General features: G+C 40.3%; 1 protein-coding gene across 1 annotated transcript in view; it reads left to right on the top strand.

Annotated features, from left to right (window-relative positions):
* eif4e3 (eukaryotic translation initiation factor 4E family member 3) overlaps positions 1-23,373 on the top strand; it is a 78,709-nt gene extending 55,336 nt beyond the window's left edge. The window contains exons 3-7 of the mRNA XM_041191918.1: positions 13,945-14,039; positions 14,145-14,205; positions 16,430-16,496; positions 17,965-18,120; positions 21,123-23,373. Coding sequence (XP_041047852.1) covers positions 13,945-14,039; positions 14,145-14,205; positions 16,430-16,496; positions 17,965-18,120; positions 21,123-21,169 — 426 coding nt within the window. The 3' untranslated portion in view covers positions 21,170-23,373. The remainder of the gene's footprint in view (positions 1-13,944; positions 14,040-14,144; positions 14,206-16,429; positions 16,497-17,964; positions 18,121-21,122) is intronic.
* The last annotated feature ends 3,662 nt before the right edge of the window (positions 23,374-27,035 follow it).

The following is a 27,035-nucleotide window of genomic DNA, read 5'->3' as shown; positions in this document are numbered from 1 at the left end:
AAAAATTCTTCACCCTCTTCCCTGCTTAATAATTCTGCAAATACAGCAAGCTTTAAAAATCTGATGGCATAGTGTCCCTTTTTTTTAAAGAAAGTCTTTGAATAGAATAAACTGGGATTCCCTCTAGATAGTTTACTTTTATGTGGTTAAGGGCACCCATGGTGCCACATTTGTCTTAATATGCTAAGTGTGTAAGACTAAATCTGTTTTGTTATGCCAAAACTAAGGTTTTTCTTTCAATGCTTTAAATTTTATTTTCCCAGAGCATGAACTTGTACACAATCATTACTTTCATGACCAGCCTTCAGAGTTTTCTGATAGTACCAGTCTTACGAACTTTGAGAAGTTGAATATCGTACTGGCCAATCTTCTGTCTCTCAACACAGTTTTTGGCTGGTTTGACTCTCTTAGAACCTTTAGGATGAAGTGTCAAATATGTAAATAGTTTTGAAGTGAAGGAAACTTACCAGGTTGTTGCTAGAAATAACTTAGGTATTGTTTCTAATGACAGGGCTAATTGTTTGCGATACCACCGAAGTGGAACCTAAATCATAAACTTTTTATTATCTTATTTGTATTTTTAAAATTGTCTATGTTTGTGCAATTACAGTAGTATCAGGCACTTTCTAGTCTTCCTAATTTAATTAAATGGGACATCTGTAAAAAAAAATTGACTTGAATAAAGTCAAATTATTTCTGATTTTTGTCCCATAACTGATTTGATTATGATTATTAGGAATCTAATATCGCTACAATTATTTTCATCAAAACCAGAATGAGGTGTGAAGGGTTTAAGATTATTTTCCCCATTATGCAAGCCTTTTAGTATTCAAGTTAAAGTGGCATTAATGATATTTAGCTGTATATAAAACCATTAGTATAACAGTAAAATTTAGCAAAGTATCCGTTTGATATGTATCACTTTATCTGAAGTAACAATGTCTCATTAAAAGTTATAAATCAATATTGTTCTGCACATATGCTTTTTCATTTTCCCTTTTTTAAAAAAAAGTTAAACCCATCAGTTACAATACTTGTGTATGTGACTCAAGCAATGCTGTTAGTCATGATTTTAAAATTATAAATCTGTTCTGCAGTTGGTGGGCAGTCACTTCATACATGATGAATGTAGTAACAAAAATGACTTGTATGTAAATAGCGTGCTTAACATAGTAAAATGCCCTAAGGCATTTCACCGTAGCGGTATCAAACAAAATTTGACACCGTGTCATAGAAGGAGATGTTAGAACAAATGACCAAAAGCTTTGTTACAGAGGTAAGCTCTGAGGGATATATTATAGGAGAAAAGAGAGGTAGAGAGGGTTAAGGAGCAAATTCTAGAGCTTTAGGGCTTTGGCAGCTGAAGGCACAACCACCAAGGGAGGAGCAATTAAAATCTGGGATGGTCAAGAGGCCAGAGTTACTGGACGATTTATGTCTCAGAAGATTGTAGGGCTGGAGATTACAGAGATTGTGAGGTCAAGTCCACAGAGGGGTTTGAAAACAAGGATGAAAATTTTAAAATCAGGGCACTGTTCAACAGGGAGTCAGTGTAGGTTGTCAAGCAAAGGGGTGATGTGTGAAATGGACTTTGTGCAAGTTAGGACACAAGTAGAAGAGTTTTGGATGGCCTCAAGTTTACAAAGGATAGAATGCATCAGGCTGGCCAGGGGTTTGTTAGAATAGAGAAGTCTAATGGAAACAGGCATGGATGAGGATTTCAATAGCAGGTTGAGGAAGGAGTGTAGACAGGTGATGGAACAGAGGTGGAAATAGGCAGTCTTAGTGATAGCATAGATATGTGGTTGGTAGCTCATCTCGAGGTCACTGAGGTTACACTTGGTCTGGTTCAGCTTCAGACAGTTGTCAGGTTGAAGTCTGTAGCTAGGGATCAAATAGGATGGCTTCAGTCCTCCCAATAGTTAGTCGGATAAAATTTCTGTTGATCTAGAATTAGATGTCAGACAGGCAGTCTGACAATTTGAGACAATGGTGGGATGGTGAGGTTGGGTGTCATCAGTGCACATGAGGAAACTGATGCTGCCTTTTCAGATGTCTCAGAGGGGCAGAATGTAGGTGAGAAATAGAAGGGGGTGGGGGGCGGGGGCAAGGTTAGTTCCTTGGATAGCCAGACATGAGGGTGTGAAAACAGGAAGGGAAGACATTGCCATTGATTCTCTGACTATGAATGTATAGATAAGAACAATACTGTGATACAATTTAACAAATCTTTCCAAATTAATACTAATAGGAAATTGCATATTCTAGATAATTACAATGTCATAATTAGTAAGATTACTGGCTAAGAAAGATTTGAAGGCTCGCAAATTACTTTCTTGAGTGAGTTATCTCATTCCTCATAAGTGAAATAAAAAAATACTTTTCCTGAGCGGGATTTGCATGACTGCCCTTAAGGTATAAAGGATAAAAAGGATTGATCACAATAAAAAAGGTATCCTGCAGACTATCAAATAGTGAAAAAACGTAGAGGAAGAAATATATAAGCAAACCTATGAAATTATTAAAATATATAGAATAATCAGAGATTTTAACAATTCCAAATAATTGGCAAGAAGTTATAGGTAATGGGAAAAGGGAATGAAAAAGAAACCCAACTTAAGGGCAATCATTTCTAGATCCAGAAATAGAAAATTAAGCAGAACTGATGAGGGAAGTAGGCATAGGGGGACATCTGGGCAGTAACGATCACAATACAGTAAGTTTCAAAATAATGATTGAGGAAGACATAAGTAAGACAAAGAGCAACGTAATGGATTGGAAAAATTCCAATTTTGAGATGAGAATAGACTAAAGCAAGGTAAATGTTCTTCATGGAAAAACTCAGCAGGTCTGGCAGCATCGGCGGAGAAGAAAAGAGTTGACGTTTCGAGTCCTCATGACCCTTCGACAGAACTCGAAACGTCAACTCTTTTCTTCTCCGCTGATGCTGCCAGACCTGCTGAGTTTTTCCAGGTAATTCTGTTTTTGTTTTTGTTTTGGATTTCCAGCATCCGCAGTTTTTTTTGTTTTTATCTAAATGTTCTTCATGTTTACCGAGGAGTCTAATGGGCTGGAGAGAAAAAAAATGATGCTGATTTCTCCACTTCCTCCCTCTGTTTACTAGAATTGTCATCTTTGTTGAACTCCTCCCATAGTCTTTATGGTCGTGGCTTGGAGACTACCCTTCAGCTGTTCAAATAGTTGATAAACTATCTGTCTGTCTGTAGTAAATACTAAAGCATCAGTAGTATTGTAACTGAAATATATTGTTACCATCTACACAATGGTGCTTTTGGAGAAATTTTGCAAAATGCCTGCACCTTTTGTTTATGTAACAGTAAATACAGTGGACCTGTACAGCTGGCAGTCCCAGTCTGGGTTGTCAGGGAAGTTCTAGTTCCATTGTTTGTGCCCTGCTGCTTCATATCTTATAGAGACCTGTGTTTAATTAGCAATGTATATGTAGGACATTACTGCAACATCAGGGATATCATAATGTTGATTTTCAATTAAATTCAATCCCAATTTTAAGCAACAGACAAGTCCATAGGTTTGATTTTGTGTTGTAAGATAACAAGAGTAGAAACTTATTTTGTGGCATCTTGTAATGAAAGTGGTTCAAAACTGTGAGGATCGCCTTGAAGTTAGAGGACATGTGGCCCATAATGTATTTTTCTACATAAGAACATAAGAGGTAGGAGCAGGGCTAGAACATGTCGGCCCTCAAGACTACACCACCATTCAATATGATCATGGCTGATCAACAGCCTTTACTTCATTTTCCCACTGGCTCCCCATATCTCTTGACTCTTGAGAGACCAAAAATCTATCACAGCCTAAATACATTGAACAATGGAACATCCACAACCCTGGCAAGTAGAGAATTCCAAAGATTCTCAACCCACTAAGTGAAGAAATTTCTCATCGTCTAAGTCCTAAATGATAAGTCCCTTACCCAATTCCTGTGCCCTATGTTCTGATTCCCCAGCTGAGGAAAACAACCTCATGGTGTCTACCCTATTAAGCCCGTTCAGAATCTTGTATGTTTCAATGTGACCCCCTCTCATTCTGCTAAATTACAGAGAATATAGACCCAAATTACTCAGCCGGTCATCATAAGACAACCCTGTTGTTCCAGGGACCAGTGCAGTAAACCTTCACTGCACTGCCTCCAATGCAAGCATATCTTCCTTAAATATGGAGACCAAAACTGTACACAGTACTCCAGGTATGGTCTTGCAAAAGCCCTGTACAATGGTATCAAGACTCCATTATCCTTTGGACTGTCCCTTGCAATAAAGGCCAATATGTCATTTGTCTTCCTATATTTTAGCTGTACCTGCGTGCTAACTTTGTGTCCCTTATATGGGTACATCCAAACCCCTTTGAACATCAACATTTACAAGTTTCATGTCTTAAGAATTCCAAGGCGAGATCTTCAAAGGTGAAGACTGGAATTCTTCATGAGAGGGACAGAGTTTCAATGAGATTGGTTGACTCAGTGTTTACTGACGCCTGAGTGGGTTGTTGAGAAATCCATGGAATCTGTCTTGGTCACACCTGCCATTTATGGTGCAGTTATGGTGTGTTTGACAAGAGTTTGCTTGTTAATTCACATGTGCCTCATATTAACCCCGAATGTCTGAGTAAAAGATAGAGATTGTAAAATTGTTTTATCTTTCTGACCTTGGAAAGTAAAGTTTATTTTTGTTTGTTCAAAACCCGCAAAATCTTGTGGCTTTATTCACTGAGCAAGTGTCTTGAATCTCAAACTTTGCCTACTTTAAACAAAACATTATTGGTCCCTAACTGGATCTTAACCAAAAACTCGGTGGTCTGGCCGAGGATCATAATTCTTATAACCAAAGTGAATACTGCCAGTTTGATTAGTAGTGTTGTCCAGTTGCTTAAATCATCAACTATTTTTTCATTTGTCTTTGTTTTCATTTTTCCCAGTATGATCACATTGCCTACCTGGTTCCTGTTTGTCTGTTCACATGCCCCAACAAGTTAGAGTTTTCTTTATCTTATTCAGCATCAATATCATAGCCCCGTAAGCTTTTAAGCATGTATTCATTACTCTTGTGTTATTAGATACTGGGGACTTTTATAAAAGCGCATGTTTTGAAGCTTGTAGTATTTCTGTGTCCCTCTCTTTCTTTCACATGTTTCACATCTCTTGAGATCACTTTGTGTTACATACAAACATACAAAATAGGAGCAGAAGTAAGCGATTCAGCCCCTCGAGCCTGCTCCGCCATTCAATAAGATCATGACTGATCTTTTTATGTTTCGAATTCCGAATTCCCATCTACCCCCGAAAGCCTTTGATCCCCTTGCCTAACAAGAATCTATCTACCTCTGCCTTAAAAATATTCAGTGACCCCGTCTCCCCCGCCTTCTGAGGCAGAGAGTTCCGAAGTAGCACAACCCTCTGAGAGAAAAATGTTTTCCTTATCTCTGTCCTATAGGGGCAACCTCTGAGGAAACAGCCTTTCCACGTCCACCTTGTCAAGCCCATTCAGGACCTTGTATACTTCAATCAAGTCACCCCTCACTCTGCTAATCTCCAGTGGGAAACAAACCCAGCCTGTCCAACCTATCCTCATAAGACAACCCAATCATTCCAGGTATCAATCTAGTAAACCTCCTCTGAGCTGCCTTCAACATATTTGCATCCTGCCTTAAATAAGGAGACCAAAACAGCACAGTATTCGAGATGAGGTCTCACCACTGCCCTGTACAACTGAAGCATAACATCCTTTTATGTTCAATTCCTCTCGTAATAAAGGATAGCTTTCCATTAGCATCCTTGATTACGTGCTGTACCTGCATACTAACTTTTTGTGACCCGTACATATGGGGCTGAATTTTGCGTTTGTCGGGCGGGGAGCCGATTCCCGCTGCCAAAACGGGCCATGCCGTCATTTTGCGCATGTGGACCAATTAAGGCCCGCCCAGCATGTTTGCAACTCCCGTGTTCAACAGGAAAAGTAAATCGGCGGCAGGCGTGTTCAGACCGCCTGTTCCAATGGGGAACCGGCAGTCTGTATAAAGAACAGCCAGGCAGCCTCCTTTAGGCTGTTGACCATGGCCAGTCACCGGGCACCATGAAGTGAGGGCAAAGGAGGAGGAGGGGGACAGGCTTCAGGGTAGGCCAGCGGGGGGGCCACTGTGCCCCTCGGTTCTCCAGTGCCTGCCTTGCTGTCCTCCTGGAAGAGGTGTCAAACCATCGGGAGGTGTTGTTTCTGGAGGATGGGAGGAGGAGGGCCCCCCATGTGACCAGGCAGGCCTGGCAGGAGGCAGCGGAGACTGTTAGCTCTCAAGACGCTGTGCGGTGCGCAGGAACACAGTGCCGTAAGCGCTTTGATGATTTATTGCGCTCTGGAAGGGTGAGTACCATGTCGGCCTTGGCCATTTTACCCAGCAGGTAGCCTTAGCCTTTGAGGCCCCCCCCACCCCCATGTCTTGGTGCCGTTACTGCTTTGGGCATTTGGTGCACGCTGAGTGGGCAAACAGTGACCATGCTTACATCAGCCTTAGTGGTTGAGGAGAAGATGGGTTCTCCCCGCAGCATATGTTGGTGTTTGTCGCATTTGAGTAGTCTGGGGGCAACCTGCAGGCGAGGCAGCTAGACATATACTCAGAACTCCAACACATGTCTTATTGATGGTGATGAGATGATGGAAGGGGAGCAGTAGGGTGTCGTGGCCAAGAGCCATCTGCTAGCCTCGGCACCGCACCTAGTTGCACCTCCTTGCCACGGGCGCTAAGACCCTTGTGTTATTCAAAGTGATGGATGCCGAATGTGTCCAAGGTGGCCATTGAGGGAGGGGGTTGGGAGCAGCCTTACTCTCTTCTGGTGACTGATTACCAGTAGTGTGGACAGGAGAAGTAGTGGGAGAAGAGGCTAATCATTTCAGATAGAGCACACTTGTTGTTTGATTTTCATCAAGCTGTTGATGGACTTCAAGAAATCCAGCGTCAAGAGCAAGAGGGGAAAAATATTGGCACTATAAAGAAAGGGATAGGACCAACATACTCTTCTAAAGTAGCATGAACTGGTCTCAGAGTCTGTGACCTTTTGGCTGACTTCAGCAACTTTAGTTCCAGGTTTAAGCTTCTGGCTCAACAATATTAGTCCATGGTTCCTAGTCTGAAAATAGACATCGAAGGGCAACTTATGAGGCTGGGGGGTAAAGGGATGAATGATGTTACTGACTGAACGCTAATTGATGCACTGTGCTTGTTATTAATTTCAGGCCTCAGATGGGCCACTGTGGTTGGGGTGCGGCGTGCGCGTGCAGAGTACATGAGAGATCAGCCCCAATAAATACTCTTCTCTGTTCTGCAGGCAAAAACAGAGAACAATAGCTGGGAGCATCTGCGGACTGATGGTGGGCACACTGTGCTGCAGCACCTCACCACTTATGAGGAGCAGGTCGTGGAGCTGGGGAGGAGGCAGGCGGCCAAGGAATGGAATGTAGGAAAAGGGAGGTCATGTTGCAAGTGCAGAAAACGCTGTCGAGGCCACAACTACACTTCTCCATTCAGTTGTGACCTGCACTTCATGAGAGGGATAGCATTGGAGCGGGGAGAGTGCAGAGGTTTGGTGGGGCTGGGGTGCAGCGGCCAGGTATTTGAGGACCACAGTCCCATCCACTCTGTCTCCCCACCATCCAAAGCACTGATTGCTGCAATTGTTAATGCAGCAACACTGCTCATTCACAGACTGATACAGTCAGACATGTGGGTCATACACAAAGGTCCCTCGGCCCCTTGAGGATGCGTGTCTCTAGCACCTTCCAAAGTCGCCTTATCCCATTTGTGACCACTATCCCCGTGGCCTTACATGCTATGGCATCGTTGCTGCACATCCAAAGACTTATGTCATCTTAGGAAAGTTTGTACCTCCACCATCTTTCAGCCAGTGCGTCCCACATTACTCTGTCCAAAAGGTCCTCAGTACCTCACCTGTCAACCTCATGGCACTCAACTTAAATAAATACCATCACGTTAGTCACCCCTGCCCCAAAGGGAAATGTTGCCTTCTGTCCACCCATCCTATGTCCCTCATAACGGTGCGAAGGTCAATAATGTGACCTGTTAATGTGCTGCATGGCAAATGTCACAAGTGTATGCAATGTTTCCTCATCACTGCAACTCTCCAGGCCAGCATGCATCCAGGTCAGGAACCTCTGCACTCCCCCCGCTCCAATGGCATTCCTCCCATGAAGCGCAGGTCACAACTGAATGCAGAAGTGTAGATGTGGCCTCGACAGCGTTTCCTGCACTTGCAACATGACCTCCCTTTTCCTACATTCCATTCCTTGGCTAATAGAGGCAGGTCTTGCTTCGACCTTGTTTAACGCCTTATGTTCCTGTTCTGCTACCTTAATGGGTCTGCCCAGCAAGGTCCCTGTAATCGTCGTGACTTCCCATGGTCCTACCATTACTCATGTATTCCCGTACCTTGCCTGTCTTGCTCATGTGCTTAACCGCACACTTATCCACATAACATTCCATGGGGCATTCCTTAGGCCATCTGACCAGCCTGTCTGTATGCATGTGTAATGTTTGGGCCTCCTGTTTACTATTTACCACCCCACCAACGTTCGTCTCCTTAGGTTCTTGAAGGGTGAGCGACTTATGAGCCTGGGGGGTAAAGGGATGAATGGTGTTACTGACTGAACGCTAACTGATGCACTGTCCTTGTTATTAATTTCAGCATCACCACCACATGGCTGCCAGCAACAAGTCTAGAGCCCCACCTCCACACCTGAGGGCCAATGCTTGCAACTTGCATCACATCCTTCAGCGAGCCAGGCACTAGCGCAGCGACAAACACTTCGGTGGGGATTATGACGTCAGCTAGTGTCCCGGGGCACAGTGGAGAGGGCACTTCACAATCGCTGGAGGAGATGACACAGACAGAGAGTGCAGATGGCGCCAGCAGCCGGAGATCTGCAGGGGACCAGGTGCATGCTGAGTCCGGCAGTGATGATGTGCCTCTGGAGATGTCAGCCATGCAGCAGCTGCAGGACAAGCGGCAAAATGCGCGGGAGTATCTGGCAGGGTTGCATGAGGGTGTGCTTCACTTGGTCTCTGTGGTGGAGGAATCCAGGCAGAGTGTCAGCGATGGCATGAACCTCAGGACAGAGCTTCAGGCTTCCTCCATTGAGAGATTGGTGACTCTCATGGAGAGGGGCGTCCAGCAGATTGAGAATTACTGATTGGGTTACACTCTGACTTGCAAACCCTCACAGCGCTAATGGCCACAGGTGGTCATTCCCAATGTGGTGCCCATCCATTTGCGGTGAGCAGGGAGGTCCAATGTGACCTCATGGCACAGCAGCTGCCTATCGTTGCTGCGAGCTCCTCTCAGGGCGCTCCAGATGAGGGCAGGAGCTCCCCCGCCCCTCTGGCCAGTGACTGTTGCATCCGTTGAGGCTGCGACAACTGGGGAGATACCAATTCTGGAACTGGCCACTCCCTCCCAGGCGGGACTAGCACAGGCTCCACAGGCCAGAGGACAGCCACCAAGGCCAACAGGACAGCAGAGTCAGCAGGCTGTCTCACAAGCTCCTCCAAGCGATGGGGCAGCACCTAGACCTAGCTGCTGCAAACATAAGCATAAGGCACATTAGACATCCCATGGGTATGTCACTGGTGATTTTGTGTTTGCCCTAGATTAGGCAATATATCATTATGTACGTCAGAGCAACATTTGTGCTTTATTTTGGTGGCAATAAAGTTCACTTTTCTGACCATGGCTGAGGGTGTTTCCTTTGTGCTGCATTTGTATGTTTCACAGAAATCTCATGAGTGTTTGAGTGGACATTGATGTTTCTGTACTAAGGCCTTAGTTGCAGCTGATGAGGTGGAAGATGTAGCACCACGTGTGGAAGCGCCAGGCAATGCTGGTCCTGCGAATCCATGTGTGTGGAGCTAGCTGAAGGTTTGTTGGATTAAAGTGTCCCGGATGTCCCTGCCTCCTTGGTGTAGTAGTGGGTTGGCTTGCTGCCCCTCATCATTGCCCTATGCTTCCTCATCCTCTAAACCACTGCTGGATTCATCATGTGCAGCCTCATCCACAGCGTCAAGGTCTTCATCGTCAACTGCATCCACCCTTTCCAGCACAAGATTGTGCAGAGCGCAGCCTGCTACCACTATCACAGAGACGCGATCTGGGGGGTGCTGGAGTGCGCCCCCTGAGTGGTCCAGGCAACGGAAGCGCAGCTTCAGAATACCGATGACTCTCTCCACCACAGCCCTTGTGGAGGCGTGGCTCCTATTGTAGCACTCCTCAGCTTCTGTTCTTGGATGGAGGAGTGGCATCATGAGCCACCTTCTGAGGGGTAGCCCTTGTCACCCACCAGCCAACCATCCAGCCGAGCCGGAGCACTGAAGAGTGCTGGCGCCTGGGAGTATCTGAGGATGTAGGCATCATGGGAGCTGCCTGGTTACCTTGCACAGACTTGTAAAATCAGCATCCTGGGATCACACAGTATCTGCACATTCATGGAGTAGAAGCCCTTCCTGTTGACAAAGGCACTGGGCTCACCTGCTGGCGCCTTTTTGGCCACATGTGTGCAGCCTATAGCACCCTGGACGCGGGGGAAGCCAGCAATGGCCGCGAAGCCTCTGGCTTGTTGTGCCTGACTTGCCTGGTCACAGTGGAAGTGGATGAAGGTCAATGCTGCTCTGAACAGAGCCTCTGTAACCTGCTTGACTCAAGTGTGGACAGCTGGTTGGGAGACACCACAAAGATTACCCCCCCGAGCCCTGGAAGGAACCAGATGCATTGAAGTGGAGGGCAACTGTGACCTTCAGAGCCACTGGCATGAGGTGTCCACCCACACAGTTATGGGAGATCTCAGGGCCAATCATCTGACAGATATAGTTCATTGTCCCCCTTGACAGTAGGAGCCTCCTTCTGCACTGCATCTCAGTCATATTGAGGTAGCTGCTTCGCCGCCTGTATACCCTGGCAGCAGGATAGTGGCATCTTCTGCAGCCCCTTCCACCTTGGACAACCTCTTGGCCTTGTGCCTGTGCCTGGCCTCCCAAAGGTGGCTCCTCTGGAGGCTACTTGTCCACTCCTGACCTCCTCCTTATTCTACCCCTACCTTCCTCCTCAGAGGAGCTGCCTCCAGTGGAGATGTCAGAATCCATCCCCAGGCTAAATGGAGGCCTCCAGAAAGCTGCAGGCTCGATAAAGATTCCTGTCTGCAGACTGGTGAGCTAAAGCTTCAAAGTACAGAGAAAGCTATTGGAAATCGATCTGAACTGCTAACAATCACACAGGCAAGTTTAAAACACTTTCTGCAATAAATACTTAAGATAAAACATTAACAAACCCTCAGCCCACATATCCCGTCAGTGAATGAGGTTTGTTAAAAAATCAGTTACCCGCCTGCCAGTTGGGCCCATGCACTGAGGTGAAGATCGCACAGGCTGCTCAAAATTGGCGTCAATTGCCGAATTAAGGGCCTTAACAAGGTCTTTAATTAATGGCGTGCATGCATCGCACTTCATGGGCGGGCACTATGAAGTGCGACACATGCCCGCCCACCTAAATATCATGATGCCACGCGCTGGATGTCGGGACATTCGCCCGATGTCAGTGTGCGACATTTTAAGTGCTGACGCGCAGGCTCTGCCACCCGCGTGTCAGCCATAAAATTCTGCCCATGGTGTTCTTGCTGTTCCATAAGATATGCTGCATTGCTTCCAAGCCTCATCTTTACTGATATTATTTTTATTGTTTAACTTAACTTGACCCGATATAGTAACTAATTGTGCATCAAATATTTGGAAAGATTATTATTTGTTTTAAGAATTTATGTGGTGAAGTTAGCTTGGATTACAGAACTGAAGATAATGCAGTCAAAAAGACAAAAGTATTGCCATCTTTAAGCCTTTGAATCAGATTTTGTATTTTCCCTAACCTTTCTTCCCTCCTGTCTTGAAGCTGCTGACAACAGTTCTGTGGGTGGGTCAACTTCCACCATTTGGTCAAATGGCCATGCTTCATTTGGCTCAAAACATAGGAAGCTTCACAGCCTAGCCTGATCCTTTGCTGGCTGAGCACCGGCATGAGTACCCTTTTTAAGAGATCACTGGTAGCCCATTGAAAGCTGTAACACTGGCTGAATTTTTATTTGCCCTTACTAATGCAAGGCCTTGAGGCCATTGATACCACCCATACTGCTCTAATTAAGATAACTTTACTCAACATAGATCAGAGATCAAGCTGTTTTGTTCAGCACTGTATTGAACAGAGGCAGAATTTTAACAGGGCCTCTACAGACACTTGAACTAATGGTGCAGTCACAAATAATAGTGATTTGTTTTTGTAGCTTCACACTCTTTCCTTGGCTAATCACATGAAGTAGTGGAAGGATTTGTAGGCTTACTAAGTCTGACAGGCCACAGCATCAATACTATTTACGTTTTTAAGTAACCATTTTAATGCCAGCCATTAGCATAGTTAGCGCTGTAAAGCAAATGATTTATGGGCTCCCACAACTCATACAATGAGGGAAGTCCACTCGGATCTACCAGACTTAATTATCCCGCTGAATGTCAACACTCAGCATTCAAAGCCAGAACACTGGTCTGCATTTGCAAGGCCTATGGAGAGCAGTTTTAGCCCTTGACTATCTTACACAAATGAGAATATTATCACATAAGCAAAAAGCTCATAATCTAATGAACCAGATTGCTTCTTCCTTGTATAAAATATTTTATTTTCACTTGCTCAAGTTACAGTAAAATGAGGACAGCAATGCGCTAACTTAGATGAGTCTTCACTGCCCACAGAAGCTGATATTAGGCATTAATGACATCAGATAAACCAAAAGGGGAGAGAGCAAAGAAAATGGAGGAAGCATTTATTTGTTATCCTCTGTTCTGCATTTTCTCCAAAAGGGTTTCTAAAGTTCAGGTTATAGCAGGTAGATTTTCTGCAGTATTACTCAAGCAGTCAACATGCTGAGGCTTCGGCTGTGTTTACAAAGTGTTGTATTTCTGACACCATGTCCCAAAATCTGATGCATTTAACCTTGCATCAGAACAGCTTGATTATTTTTATAGTTTTTAAATAGTCTTTTTATTTTTCCTCTCGCTTTAGACATTTCTGCCTCTTAAAATTATTCTTCAGCTAAATGACCATGCAAGCAATCTTCCCTTAGCTTTTGTCTAGAACACCCTGTAACCAACTTGCTTATAAGCACACTAAAAAATTGCAGTACCAACCATATAATTGAATGTATGTGTGAAGTTAAAATTGATCTTGCAGCCTTTGGGTTATATACATGAGTTTCAGGGAATCAATTCTGTTTAAAAACAAAAAACTGGAAATCCAAAACAAAGACAAGAATTTGAATGATAAATAATCTATAGTTCCAAATTGATTGTGAGCATTTATTAAAAATGAATAAATTTCATTTTGAGTTGCATTTTACGACAAATTATTCGAACAAGTTCTGTTGAAGGTTAATGAGGACTCAAAACGTCAACTCTTTTCTTCTCCGCCGATGCTGCCAGACCTGCTGAGTTTTTCCAGGTAATTCTGTTTTTGTTTTGAATCAGTTCTGTTTGGTTATCAAAGAGGTAATCCACTAAAATTGCAAAATGCTGTGTGATCTCTGTTTGAAAACAGTTAAAAATATAGATTTCCCCAGTCGTGCATGTCCATTTTTTTTGCAAATGTGGAGTTAATCTTCATCCAAACGGTAAACCAGAATGTTAGCTATATTATTAAGTGTTTGTTAATGCTTGAATAATTTGTTGTAAAATGCAACTCAAAATGAAATTTATTTGTTTTGAATAAATGCTCACAATCAATTTGGAATTATAGATTATTTACCATTCAAATTCTGTGTTTTTCTTCATGAGCATTTTATTTTGAACTAATTATATTTACCCTTCTCTCATCAGAGTTTCTGGAGTGTCTACAATAATATTCCATTAGTGACCAGTTTGCCCTTGCGTTGTAGTTACCACTTAATGAGAGGAGAGAGACGACCATTGTGGTAAGTAACTGGGTATGGTATTAAACATCTAAAGGAGTGCAGAGTTCTGAATGGTCAGCAAGCAACTTTTCAGTATTTTAAATTTGTATTTACTGATTTCCACAGGGAAGATGAGAGTAATGCCAAAGGAGGATTGTGGAAAATGAAAATCTCGAAAGAACATACTGTAAGTATTTTTAAAAACAATAAATTGTGTGTGACATTGTTTATGCACAGGAATATTTGTGTCTTTTTTAGGGTTTTATTTTAAGCATACAAGGTGGTGATGGAATTGTGAGAGAGACTTCAGAATCTCCATTCTGCATTGCGACCCAGGGGTAAAGGGTTATCTCAACTGTTTTCCTGACCATAAGATAAAAGCAAAATACTGTGGATACTGGAAATCTGGCCAGGAAAATAGAAAATGCTGGAAAAACTCAGGCTTAACTGCATCTGTGGAGAGAGAACCTGAATTAACATTTCGAGTCTTTATGACTCTTCTTCAGAGCTCTGAAGAAGAGTCATACGCACTCAAAACGTCAACTCTGTTTTCTCTCCACAGATGCTGTTAGACCTGCTGAGTTTTTCCAGTATTTTCTGTTTTCCTGACCAGATTGAATTGAAAATTTTTGCACAGTATTTTACCCTAGTAAATGTTAGTGGTGTGACCAAAGGCCATAATAAAGTTTATGAACATCAAAATTTTTAGTAACATGCTAGTTGATCTCCCATGGCATTATACACATGAAGTGAAGACCAAACCTAATCTCGAGATGAAAAAGAGTTAGAGGAAGAGTGACAAATTGGAGCAGGGTATGTAGATGCAGTGGAAAGCAAAAAAGTGAAATTAATTGCATAGCAATTTTTCTGCAGTACTGCCTAAGGAGAAGGGGTTATAAATTAAGGCACTACAATGCCACCACCAGCATGAGGATGTAATTACGGCATGACAAATTTGTATAGGAGCTTTCCATTACAGTATAAACATGGGCATTTAAATGAAGCCCTGTCTTCCCTCTCAGGTACAGATAAAAGATTCCTTGGTGCAGTTTGAAGAAAAGCAGGAAGCTTGCCCCAGTGTCATGGCTGATAATTATCCTGCAACTAACATCACTGAAAACAGATTATCTAATTATCGCATTCCTGGTTGAGGCTTTGCTGTATGCAAATTGGCAGCACAGTTCCTACTTTTTCTGCATTTCAAAAGTATTTCATTGGCTATAATATGTTTTGGACTATCGTGCAGTCAGAAAAGGCACTAAATAAATGCAAGTATTTCTTTATAAAAAATTGTAGTGGGGCAAGTTGACATTGTGTATAGATGAAAGGTACTTGGATCTCTCCATAAACATCAGAACATTATATTAGTTTTTTCCTTTCTTTTAGTATTGGCCACATTTATAATGTTGGTGTAGGAGAACCAATTTTTTAGCTTATGTTCAAAGGGTATTTACATTTAGTGACTTCTGAATAGACTGATGTCAAATTTTTAAAAGTGGCGTGGGGAAAGATTGAGTTTGTTCAAAGCCAAGGTTTCTTTACATCTGTGGGGAAAATTTTCAAAGCAGAATTTTGCAGCCTTAGTTTTGTAAGAACTTTTTGCAGAACGGCAATTATAAAGTAATGCACTGAATCTAAATGAATATTACATTATAAAACAGCCAAAACAATTGTCATATTAATAAGGATAGTGTTGATAAAATAAGAAGTATCCATAGCAATAGATATGCATAAGAATTTTTTAAAAATTCTGTTTAAAAGTTTTAAAAGTAAAATCTTGATCCGTTTAGCAGGGTTGGGAGCATGCAGGCAGAGAAGGAATGACTGGGCAGTATTCAAACATTTTGGTCTCAAATCTTAAAATTTCTGCATTTGGTGCTCCTGTACTGCGCAGGAAGGGGAGGGTCACGTTGCATTTGTAAGTCACGTGAGAGATGTGGGGCCCATGTGATTTCGTGAATGAAAAGCTTATCTTGTCTGCGGTGAGTGGAGGATAATTACATTTGGATCAAGTACATCTAAAGTAGCTAAGCTATCTTTTATAGACAACTAGAAATATGCAGTACAAACAGCTGCACTTCAAATTGAAATACAGAACTAGCCCAGTTCAGATCGGTGCAGAATTTATTGCTATAGATATTTATTTTATCAAAACCGTCCTTATTAATATGACAATTGTTTTGGCTGTCTTACAATGTAATAATCATTTAGATTCAGTGCATTACATTACAGTCCAAAGAAATTCAGCTGGCACTGTGACTGTTTTTGCAATTTTCACTCTGCTTAAATGCTTAAAATTAATCAGTTGACATGGTCTGTCATGGTTGTGCTTATTTATGAAAGTTCCTTCATATTAGATCATTTTAAAAAGGCATGTCCAACAAGGATTTTTTATCTATTTCTCATGGCAGTCTGCTGTTTGGAAAGAATTATTACTGGCCACAATTGGTGAACAATTTGTAGATTGCTGCACAGCAGGTAAGACAAGCCCTACAGGTAACAGTTATTCCTGATTTTGGTGTTTTATGTCTGTTTATTTCAAAACTGTTCAAGATTAGAAACAGCCTTTGGACTGCTGTATATTAGAAAACCAGAATTCCTCTTCCCTCTACTTAAGCTAATGGTTTTGTATGTCTTGAGAAAGGAATGTTCTTTCCAAAAAAAAACATGAAATAGTAACCAGAACAGTTTCTATAAATATTTCTGGATCATTTCATTTTAATTCATGCTCAAGAAAGAATACTATTGGGAGAAATATGTAAAATGTATAGTACTGCCCTTTTTCTCCAATAACCCTCCCCACCTGCCCCTCCAAAAAAATTATTAGAGCTGGGGAAGTTGGCCACAATTTGTGCTTCTGGTCACTTCCACTGACCCTGTTAGAAAGTGAATTTTGAATGCGAACCCTTCAGGAGATGAGGGGGGAAAGAAAATTAGTGTAAGAGTCTCTATCTCATACATTTTTTTGTGTCTATAGGTATATTTGACTCCGGATTTCTTTTTTTGCAAGCTCTCCAGTTCAGCCTGTGATTAATTTAGTATACCAAATGAGAAAACAAAAATATTATTTTCTTCCTCCCTTCTATAGAATGGCTGTTTCTGTACAGTAAAACACTAAGCTAGATACTAGGGATAAAAATTAGCTCCCCTCTTTGGACAGTGTTTTCAAAGCAGAACCACAGGGCCAATTGCATAGTACAAAAAAAATTTAGCCTTTGTGAGTGCTCCACATACAAAGCCAAGCAAAAGTACCAAAGCAAACAGGTTAGTCATAACTTAGCTTTTATAATGTCGCATGACATGCTGTCGACCCCGGTAGCACCATCTGCTCTTCCATACTTGGGTATCCCACTACTGTCCTCCACCTCCTTTCCTGCTATATAATGTGCATGGTTCTTGACTACCATTTATGCACTGCTCAGTTTCCTCCCACACACCCACGTGCTTGGGTTTCTTCCTACTGCTCAGTTTCTACTTGCCTTGGCTAACTATTCCTGTAACTCCATTCATGACCAGTGACGAGCAGTACAGGGTCATTTTACTGTTTTTTAATTCATTTGCCAGAAGAATTTAGATTTCCAGCATTGATTTTGAGCATTGTGGAGATCTTGTAACGGCTATACTAAAATCAGTTACGGGTGATGTAACAAGGAGGCTAATTTTCAAAGTTAGGCATTGTCAATCAAGATGGTCAGAATGCTGTACTTATTGCTTTTGGGCAGCTCACAAGATCATCAACTTTTCCAGCACCTAGCTCCCTAATTTTAATGGGGACTGGCTTACATTGATGAGAACGGTATTTTATGTTGAGGTATTTTGTCTCCCTACCTGCATGCAATATATTCATTGTTCAATGTCTATTTTATGCCTAATTTAAAAGCTTAAGAAATCTAGGAATACAGTTTTAATTTACACTTATTACAATCATGTGCTTTTTTTTAAACAGATGATGAGGTAGTTGGTGTGAGTGTCAGTGTCAGGGATCGTGAAGACATTGTTCAAGTTTGGAATGTAAATGCTGCTGGAACAAATGAAGTAACTATTATACAAAAGATTCATGAACTTCTCCCGAAAGTAACTTTTAAGGCAGTGTTTTATAAACGTAAGTAAATATCTAAACACCTTTTTTATGAAACTATACTTATAAGCTTTCAGTTTCAAGTTGGCAGTTTAAAGCTTACTTAGTAAATTAACTGATGACTTGAGCTCCAGATCATAAAGGTACATTTTTTCAATAACTTCCATTTAAAATTCATTTTAAAAATTTATCGTCAAGTACTGAATTATTTTAATTTAAATTTCCTAGAAGGATGTTACCCAGCAAGCATTTGGTGGCATACCACACTGAGTATTCATGAAAATAAGTATTAAGAGAAACTGGAATAGTGGCCTAGTGACCACCAGCGTGAACTAGAAACCCCGAGGTTGTTAATTTAAATCCTGACAGAATAAATGCTGGATCGTTGTAAAAACCCAGCCTGTTCACTAATTTCCTTCAGGGAGGCAAACTCCTATGTGTATATAAAAGCAAAATACCGCAGATGCTGAAATTAAAAATTCTGGAAGTGTTCAACAAATCAGGCAGCATTTGTGGAAATAACCTTTCATCAATCTGAAACGTTACCTCTGCTTCAGTTGCCGCAGATGCTACATGACCTGCTTTCCAGAACTTGCAGTTTTTATGCCACCCTTACCCTGGTCTGGCCTATATGTGACTCCAATATGTGGTTGATTCTTGATGCTTTCAGGACAACTAGGAATGGACAATAAATATAGCATTGCCTGTCATCCGCATTCCAAGAACAAATAATAAAAATCAATAAAATTAAGCATCTGTGCATTGTTTTTCTACAATCTGATGCAAACACAGTTGTAATGATGATCTTTCTGGTTTGGAAATATTCCTAATTCTTCAGGTGATTCACAAGAAATGCAGGATCATTAGGGTAAAAATATGCCTTACAGATGAAGTTCCATTAGGATCATGCTTCTTGAAAATAAACCATAATTTTTTAAGTTCCTGCTGTGCACCAGAAATAGAAGGGAACCTATGGTATTTCTGGTGTCTAGCAGGTGAAGTGGAAATTTGTTAAATTGTGAACAGATATCAGAATGATGACCCCCTTATCAAATCACTTAATTTACTTTTGAACATATCAGCAATATATATCTATCTGTACTCTTCTTTAAGAAATTTGTGCCCTGAAGGATCTGGTAATCTCCCTCCATTGAGTTGTTTCTAATTATTTTTCTCTGATCATTGACAAAATATATTTGTCTCCCACATTACAAAATGATGAAATCACAAATTAAATATGTGCTTATTAAGATAACTTATTGTACAGTCACAGTACTTGCAGAGATGATGTTTCATTTGAAGTTTTGGAGTTTCTGTGCAAATTCTTGAGCTGCTTTTTCAGCAATGCCATTTTGAAGAGCAACCCACTGAGACCTTTCTAAGCCAAATAAACCCTGATATATTTTTTTTTATCCCCCACCCTCCCCTCCTTGGTCCTCTGCCCACATGACAACAAGCCAATGCTAACCTGTAACTTTACAAGTATGGAATATGGATCTTTCCCAGTCACACTCTTGCTATCACTACACAATTTTAGAAGTGCAATCCTTGTTCTAGACTCATACAAGGATTCAACAAATCATTTGCTGAAGGCAATCCTGGCTGCAAGAGTGCTGAAAGTAGATCCTTTTCAACCAAGAAAGCGTTCAAGGTTGTGATCAGCTCCTGTACCCCAAAGAAGGGTAGATAATCGAGAGTGAGCACAAAGCATTTCTGAACTCCCAGACATGTGCACATCTATCTGTAGTGCACATGTGTTCACAAAGCCAACGAGCTGGTATTGCATGAACCTAAATGCTCAAGACCACTGTTCCAACACCACTCATTGATTAGCTCATTCTGTAGATTCAACCTTTAGCCAAATTTGGCCTTTATCTACCCACAAGCACCATCCAGAAATGGTCATAAGGTTTTGAAGTAAGTGTTGACCCAGGTCAAGTCATAGCCCAAATACTATTAAGAAAATTGTTCAAATTATAGTCCATTATGCTTCTCAAGGGAATTATCAAGTTACCAATTAAGGAACCTCTTCTAAGGGATTTTCTGATGAGTCATTTAGCATTGCACCATCAGCAATCAAAAGCCTGGTGCCAAATTTAAAATGTTTTTGTCTCCTGCTGGCCACAGAACTAATTCAAACAGAACCTGATGCAATAAGCTGGTCAGCATCAACTGGAGTAAAGGGACACATGGCTTTGTCTAGACGATCTAGGGGAACCCTCGTTGTAGAGACCCAGAGTATAGTTTCTCCATACGAGACCCAACCCAATACAAAAAGACTCGAACTTCAAGTAGTTTATCTATTCAGGAGCACTTTAAAAGCTAAATATAAATTATTGTTGTAGAAGTATGAGCCAATATCCGGATTGGAGGCTTTACATTTGCAACTTGCTATACAACCTTCTGCGTTGATGTATGGTTGTGGTCTATACTGCATTTGATGATTCTCAGCTCAGTACATTACAAGACCATAAAACAAAGCATCAAATGGCAGGATTTCTGTTCAGCCACAAGAGGACCCTGTAGCTAAAGCAATCCAGTTGACTTTTAATAGATCAGATCACAGATCAACCTCACAACAACATTCAGAACAAGAGACTGCAAATTCTGAGGCTTCACATGAATATAGGGCACTTCTAAATTCCTTTCTTACCAAGATCATCAAAAAGACTTCACTCTCAACCTTTTGCACTTCTTCTGACCTTTATTATTTCTATTTCATTGATCTTTCTTGCACTGGGATTCCAATGCTGCCATCTCGGAAGGGTGTTTTCCACAGTGCTACCTTGAGTACAGTATAGAATTATGAGTGAATATTACCTGACTCTTCAGGGCATGAATTTTGCCAGGTGATCTTTTCCCTGTGGGATGACATTAATAAGTTATAGGTAGATGTTGAATTTCTTCAAAGAAATTTAGAAGATCAGGATTATTTAGTAATCTAATATTTTAAATTTTTATACTTGTATGTCTTAATTAAGACAACAATAGGAAATTGAATTAATACTATCCATGTCCTTTTTCAGCTCATAAGGAACATCATGCTTTTGAAGGTGGTCGTGCAAAGCCATAATGATTCACAGCAAGCATTTTGCATTGAGAGCTGAAATTTTATTTGTATGTAATATTAGTGAGTTGGACTCTAAGCACCAAAATGGTGAATTCTAATAGAATTTTGTTGATGAAATTGTAAAAAAAATCAGGTAACTAATTCTCAAAGGAAAGAAATATTGCCATCTTAGTATGTTACAGTTGTGTGACTTTTATTAATATCTGTATTTGGTAAAATCTTCCTCAATATTGAGTTGATATTTTTTATTTTAGTATTAGATAACTTATTTTCGCTTTTAACTGCGATGCTGTTCTTTCAAGCTTGAGATGTCTAATTATGATTTAAATATTTGTATTGTACTTAACAAGTGGTTGCTAACATGCACAAAACCCACTGCTTAATCTGAAAACAAGTATCAAAGTAGGAATATTGTTTCACATAGATTGTAGTCAAACCTGATTAATGGTGGCATATTTCTAGTGGATCATAGTTTTCTATTTTTTCTTTAGAAAATTGATTGCACTGCATAATCATGTACGTCACTGTAATTTTGGTCTTATGGATGCTTGCACTGATAAACATATGTTCCATCAGCAGAAAATCCTGCAGGTTGCCTGAAAGATCTATCTAGTTTATTTTCTATTTCATTACCTTACATTGTATAACTTTCTTCTGTAACTGTTATTTTAGGCCATTTGGTAATTCAATTTACGGTATATTTAAGTGTTTGTCTTCACTGAATTTAGAATCTATAACTAATCCTTTGCTAGTGACCTGTTTCACTTGTTAAAAACTTAGTCTCATTTGAATTCAGAAATTTTTGAGAATTCTTTCTTACTACAGCACCTTGAATTAGTTTTTTTTCTGTCCATAGAGAAAGAGCATGCTGTGAGGAAGTACAGTGCTGCAGTAGGTTTTTATTCTGTTCTAGTACTTGCTGTAGTAAGTGCAATTACATTTCATTGCTACGGAACCAAAGAATTCTCATGTAAGGTTTTTGAGAAACGTTGAAAAGTAAAGAGAAAGCTGTGAATGTACACATGCCATGCCAAAACAAGATTTACATCCAAATGTTATTTTGGAATTGCACAAAAATGTAAGTTGTAAATTTGAGTGTTTACTGCTATGAACTTCATTGTGTGTGTGTGTGTGTGTGTATATATATATATGTATATAGTAATACAGAAAACCTGTTTTCTTTTCCTGCCTTGATATTAAACACAATCATGATAATTGTCACAGATCAGTATGAAAAGTGTTCATAAGATCATGTGGGCTTCATGCAGGACATTCTAATTACTCAAACTGCCATGGAACTTGTTCATAACAATTAAAACTGACAAGTCTGAACTTATAAATTAGAATTAAATTGGTCTGAGAAGAACATGCATTTCTGAAAATCAGAGGTTGTTGTCTATCGAAAACTATCAATTTACACAAAAATTTGCCATACTTTTATCTGACCATACTATCAATTATTACATCTCTATTAAAACCATCAAGCATCAAGTTTGTTGGCATCCATTGTAAAAGCTTTGCCCCTTAATTACAGTAGTTTCAATAAAAATGCTTTAATATACCCCTAAAGACTAGGAAGCAAAGCTTTTGTGAAAGTGAGTTCTATATTAAGTTTTCCATTACATACAATAAATCTACAACAAAGATTTAGCAAAACTGTTGTGATTTCCTATATGTTGCAAAATCCATATTGCATAGCATCAACAATTATGAATTCTGGGGTTTGTACAGTAGTTACTTTTGTGTTTTACTTGTTTTGAGAAAAAAAACAAGGCTTTTTGAAGTTACAACAGTTCTCGTGCTGTGGTTTTATTTTCTGCGCACTAATTTTTTAAAGAACACAAACTGGTATTTTATCTCAATTACCCAAGATGTTTTTTGTGAACAATGGATTAAAACATAAACATTATTGTAACAGTCAGGGCAAGCTGTTAATTCATAACTGTGAAAACTGTATGCTTCAGTATCATCAGGAAATTCTGTTTTCTTCATGAATGAATGGATCAGTAAAAGTATTTTATACTTTCTTACCCTTTCATACACACAAAGTTTTGTGACAGCCAGAAATGTGAATATTAATATGCTATTTTTGGTGTTTTAGATATTAAACCTCCACACATTTAAATCCAGATCTACTGGGACCCTGGTCAGGAAGCCAGTTTTAAATTGTATTCTCTTCTGATTTGAAAATAAAAGCTATTTTTTTATTTCTTAGTCATGATTGGTTATTGTATTGTAACAACAGCATAAATTAGTTTGAAAACACCCAAGGTCATAGTTTTGAAGAATACTTTGCTTTTGAAAAGTCCCATCTGATTATTTGTATGTCACCATACAGAAACCACTACTAGGAATAGCGGATGTTCAGGCCTATCTTGTGTGGGTATTTAGAAAAAAAATTTTAAATACTTTTCTAGAATTGGTTGGTAATAATCTGTTTAGAAAATAATATAGATTGATTGTTTAATTGCATTAACATGGGAATCAGAAGATATAACTTCAGGTTGTCTGAAAGGTTTAAGAGCTGGTATCTTCAGTGCTCAAGGTTATCAACCGTGCTGTAGAATTTGATATTTAGTAATCCCAATAATACTACTCTATACAATGTATGCCAGATTCAAATTTTGTTCTTTGACAACTAAATAAAAATAAGCTTGTACAATATATTGTATCATTTGCATTGCAACAACTTCCTGATTATAAAGGTGATCATGGTTTGACAAGTTTCATTCCTGGTCAGCTGAGACTGCTGTGTTCCATTCTAGCAGTGCAACATTATTTTTAACATTTTAAAATCTAGGTGATAGTCTCATTGTTAAGTTTATTATTTCTTGAACAGATCACACTAGGGGTTAGGAGACAAAGGTTAAGTGTTTTTGCTTACCTTTTTGTTAGCTGTCATTTTAGAAACAAGGAGGCTTTGAACCTGCTCCACCATTCAATTAGATCACGGCTGGTCTGTACCTCAATTCACTTATGTGCCTTAGCTCTATCTCCAGTTGTTCCACAGCCTTTTAGAGAAGATAATTCCAGATTTCTTCTGCCCGTGTGGTTCTGACATCCTTCCTAAATGGTCTAGCTCGAATTTTAAGATTGTCTCATCACCCTTGATTCTGTCACCATTGGAAATATTTTTTCTGCATCTGTTCTTTAGGTAATTTTAACATTTTAAACACCTTGATCCAATCACCTCTCAATCTTCTAAACTTGAGGGAATATGCAACAAGTCTAAGACCCCAAGCCTTAGCAGTCTTACTGGCCTGTTGTTCTGTTTTCTAAAGCTCAGGTAATCCACCAAGAAAAAAGTCTTGATTACCAGCTAGAGGCTAATTTTATCAATACCCATAGATCAGGGAAATTATTACAGAAACTTACTTGGAGTGGAGAGGGAGTGCAGGGATTGGAGGAAGAAGTGGACCTTGACAAGCAAGAGGTTAATTTAAAAATGTGTCAGAGATGGTCAGTGCTTGCACTTAGAATGTGCAAAAGTTGTTTGTGACTTGACTGGGTCTAAACCCAGTTGTTATCTCAATCCTGCTGTAAAATGACATGGGCTGCATCATTATCTTGTTAGTAGTTATTTACTTGTATCAGTAAACAACAACTTGCATTTATATAGCACCATTAACTCAAATGTCCCAACGCACTTTACAGGAGTGTAATTGGATACAACTCCCTGGACATTAAGCCCATGGAGATGTTCGAAAGCAGGACTGAAATGTAATGAAGTAGGTCTTAAAAGAGAAGAAAGGTGACGTAGGTAGAGAGGCTTTGGGAGGGAAGGCACAGGCACACTCTTAACCTTTGGATAGAAGTTCACTGATGTCACACCTAAATATAGTTAGATTAAGGACACTGTTCTGATTGAGGATACAGTTCTGCAGCAATGTCCTGGAGCTGCATTGAATGACTGTCAACAGCATTTGTGTTGGGTGGTACTCCAGCCAAGGGAGGGCTTTCCCTTGAGTTCCCTGCATCTTTTCATCTCAAATTTCCAGTGTTTAGTAATTATTTTCCTAATTACCCCCAAAGACTGAAGCTAGGCTTTAACATTGACTCATTGACTGTAGGGTGGCACCTGTGTGCTGAGCTTCAGCTTGTCTCATTGTTTTGCGTTTCCTGATAGGCTGTGGGAGTTTCTGTAATACTTCCTGTATAGTCAAAGGATTTTGAGCAACTGCAGCTGAAATCCTCAATCCCAGATCATTGCTGCTCCCATATTTGTTTAAGGAAGTTTTGGCCCTTCCTTAAAGTTGGCAGGACAGGTAGGGAGAGCTATTTCTAAAGCATACAGTATTCTAGGCTTCATTAATAGAGCACAAGAGCAGGGACGTTATGATGAACTTATATAAGACACTGGTTAGACCTCAGCTGGAGTACTGTGTACAGTTCTGGGTGCCACACTATAGGAAGGATGTGAATGCATTGGAGAGGGTGTAGAAGAGGTTTACAAGAATGGTTCCAGGGATGAGGCACTTCAGTTATGAGGAAAGATTGGAGAAGTTGGGACTGTTTTCCTTGGAGAGAAGAAGGCTGGAGGAGACTTGATAGAAGTTTGAGTAGATAGAAACTGTTCCTGTTCATAAATGGATCGAAAACCAGAGGGCACAGTTTTAAAGTGTTTTTCAAAAGAAGCAAATGCGACATGAGAAATAGATTTTTCACACAGCGAGTAGTTAGGGTTTAGAATGCACTGCCTGGAAGTGTGGTGGAGGCAGGTTCAATTGAGGCATTCAAAAGGGCATTGGATGATTATCTAAATAGAAACAATGTGCAAGGTTACAGGGAAAAGGCAGGAGATTGGCACCAAGTTAAAATGCTCAAAGAGCTGGTGCAGACATGATGGGACGAATGGCCTCCTTCTACACCGTAACAATTCTGTAATTCTGACATGCTGTCACATTGCCTCATGCTTTGTTGACTTTTGTGTTCATGTTTATTGTTGCACAGTCCCAACTTTAAATCAGCTGACACATTTTATAGAAATTATCTTTAAACATTAAATCACTCGAGTGCCAATAACTGCAGCTTTACTGGATCTTGCATTTTCAAAGCAACTTGTTTTGTAAGCAGAATTAGTTTTCCAAAATCTTTTGAATTTCTGCCTGTATAAAATTCTAGAATTAGATTATAATTAGTAAGTGATTTTTTTTTCATTACACTGTAATACAAACCTGAATTCAGCTCTACCTATTCAAAAAAGCAGTATGTGCTTTTCTTTATTCATTCACAGGATGTGGGCTTCACTGTCTGGGCCAGCATTTATTGTGCACCCCTGGTTGCCCTTGAGAAGGTGGTGGTGAGCTGCCTTGAACTGCTGCAGTCTGTATGATGTAGGTATACCCACAGTGCTGTTAGGAAGGGACCTCACCAATGAGTGACAGAATCAGCTCCACTGGCCATATGCCTCTTCTCCACTTGTGCTGATTTAGCTTTAAAACTTTGTGAATGTGGCTATTAAAACTGGACTATTGCATTTAAACTTTTACTCTGGGTTGACTTTGCTGCACTTGCCTGACCAGAGGGTTAGTCTTTGTCAATGCAGGAATCATTTTTTTCAGCTACTTTGCTTCATCAGCTGTGCATAATTGCCTTCTCTCACCTTCCTTCTCAAGTTAGAACTGCCCCTCTTTGCTCCTTTATTCAGAGCCCTGACTTCTCCACTTCTCACATTTCTTCTCAGCGTTCTTCTAAGTCAGATTATAATTTGTCCTTCATCAGCTCACTTCTTGACATTATGCTGATTTTGCATTAGTTGATTGACTTTGAATGTTTCAGCAGCTCATTTGAACTGTGAATGGCATTTTCTTGTTTTGCTACCACCTGTTGTTACCATTCTAAGTTATAAAAATAAGTTTCCTTTTCATAT

Source organism: Carcharodon carcharias, chromosome 7, assembly GCF_017639515.1.
Source record: "Carcharodon carcharias isolate sCarCar2 chromosome 7, sCarCar2.pri, whole genome shotgun sequence".
Lineage (NCBI taxonomy): Eukaryota > Metazoa > Chordata > Chondrichthyes > Lamniformes > Lamnidae > Carcharodon > Carcharodon carcharias.
The sequence above is the reverse complement of the archived record's forward strand: the minus strand, read 5'-3'. Positions and strand labels throughout refer to the sequence as shown.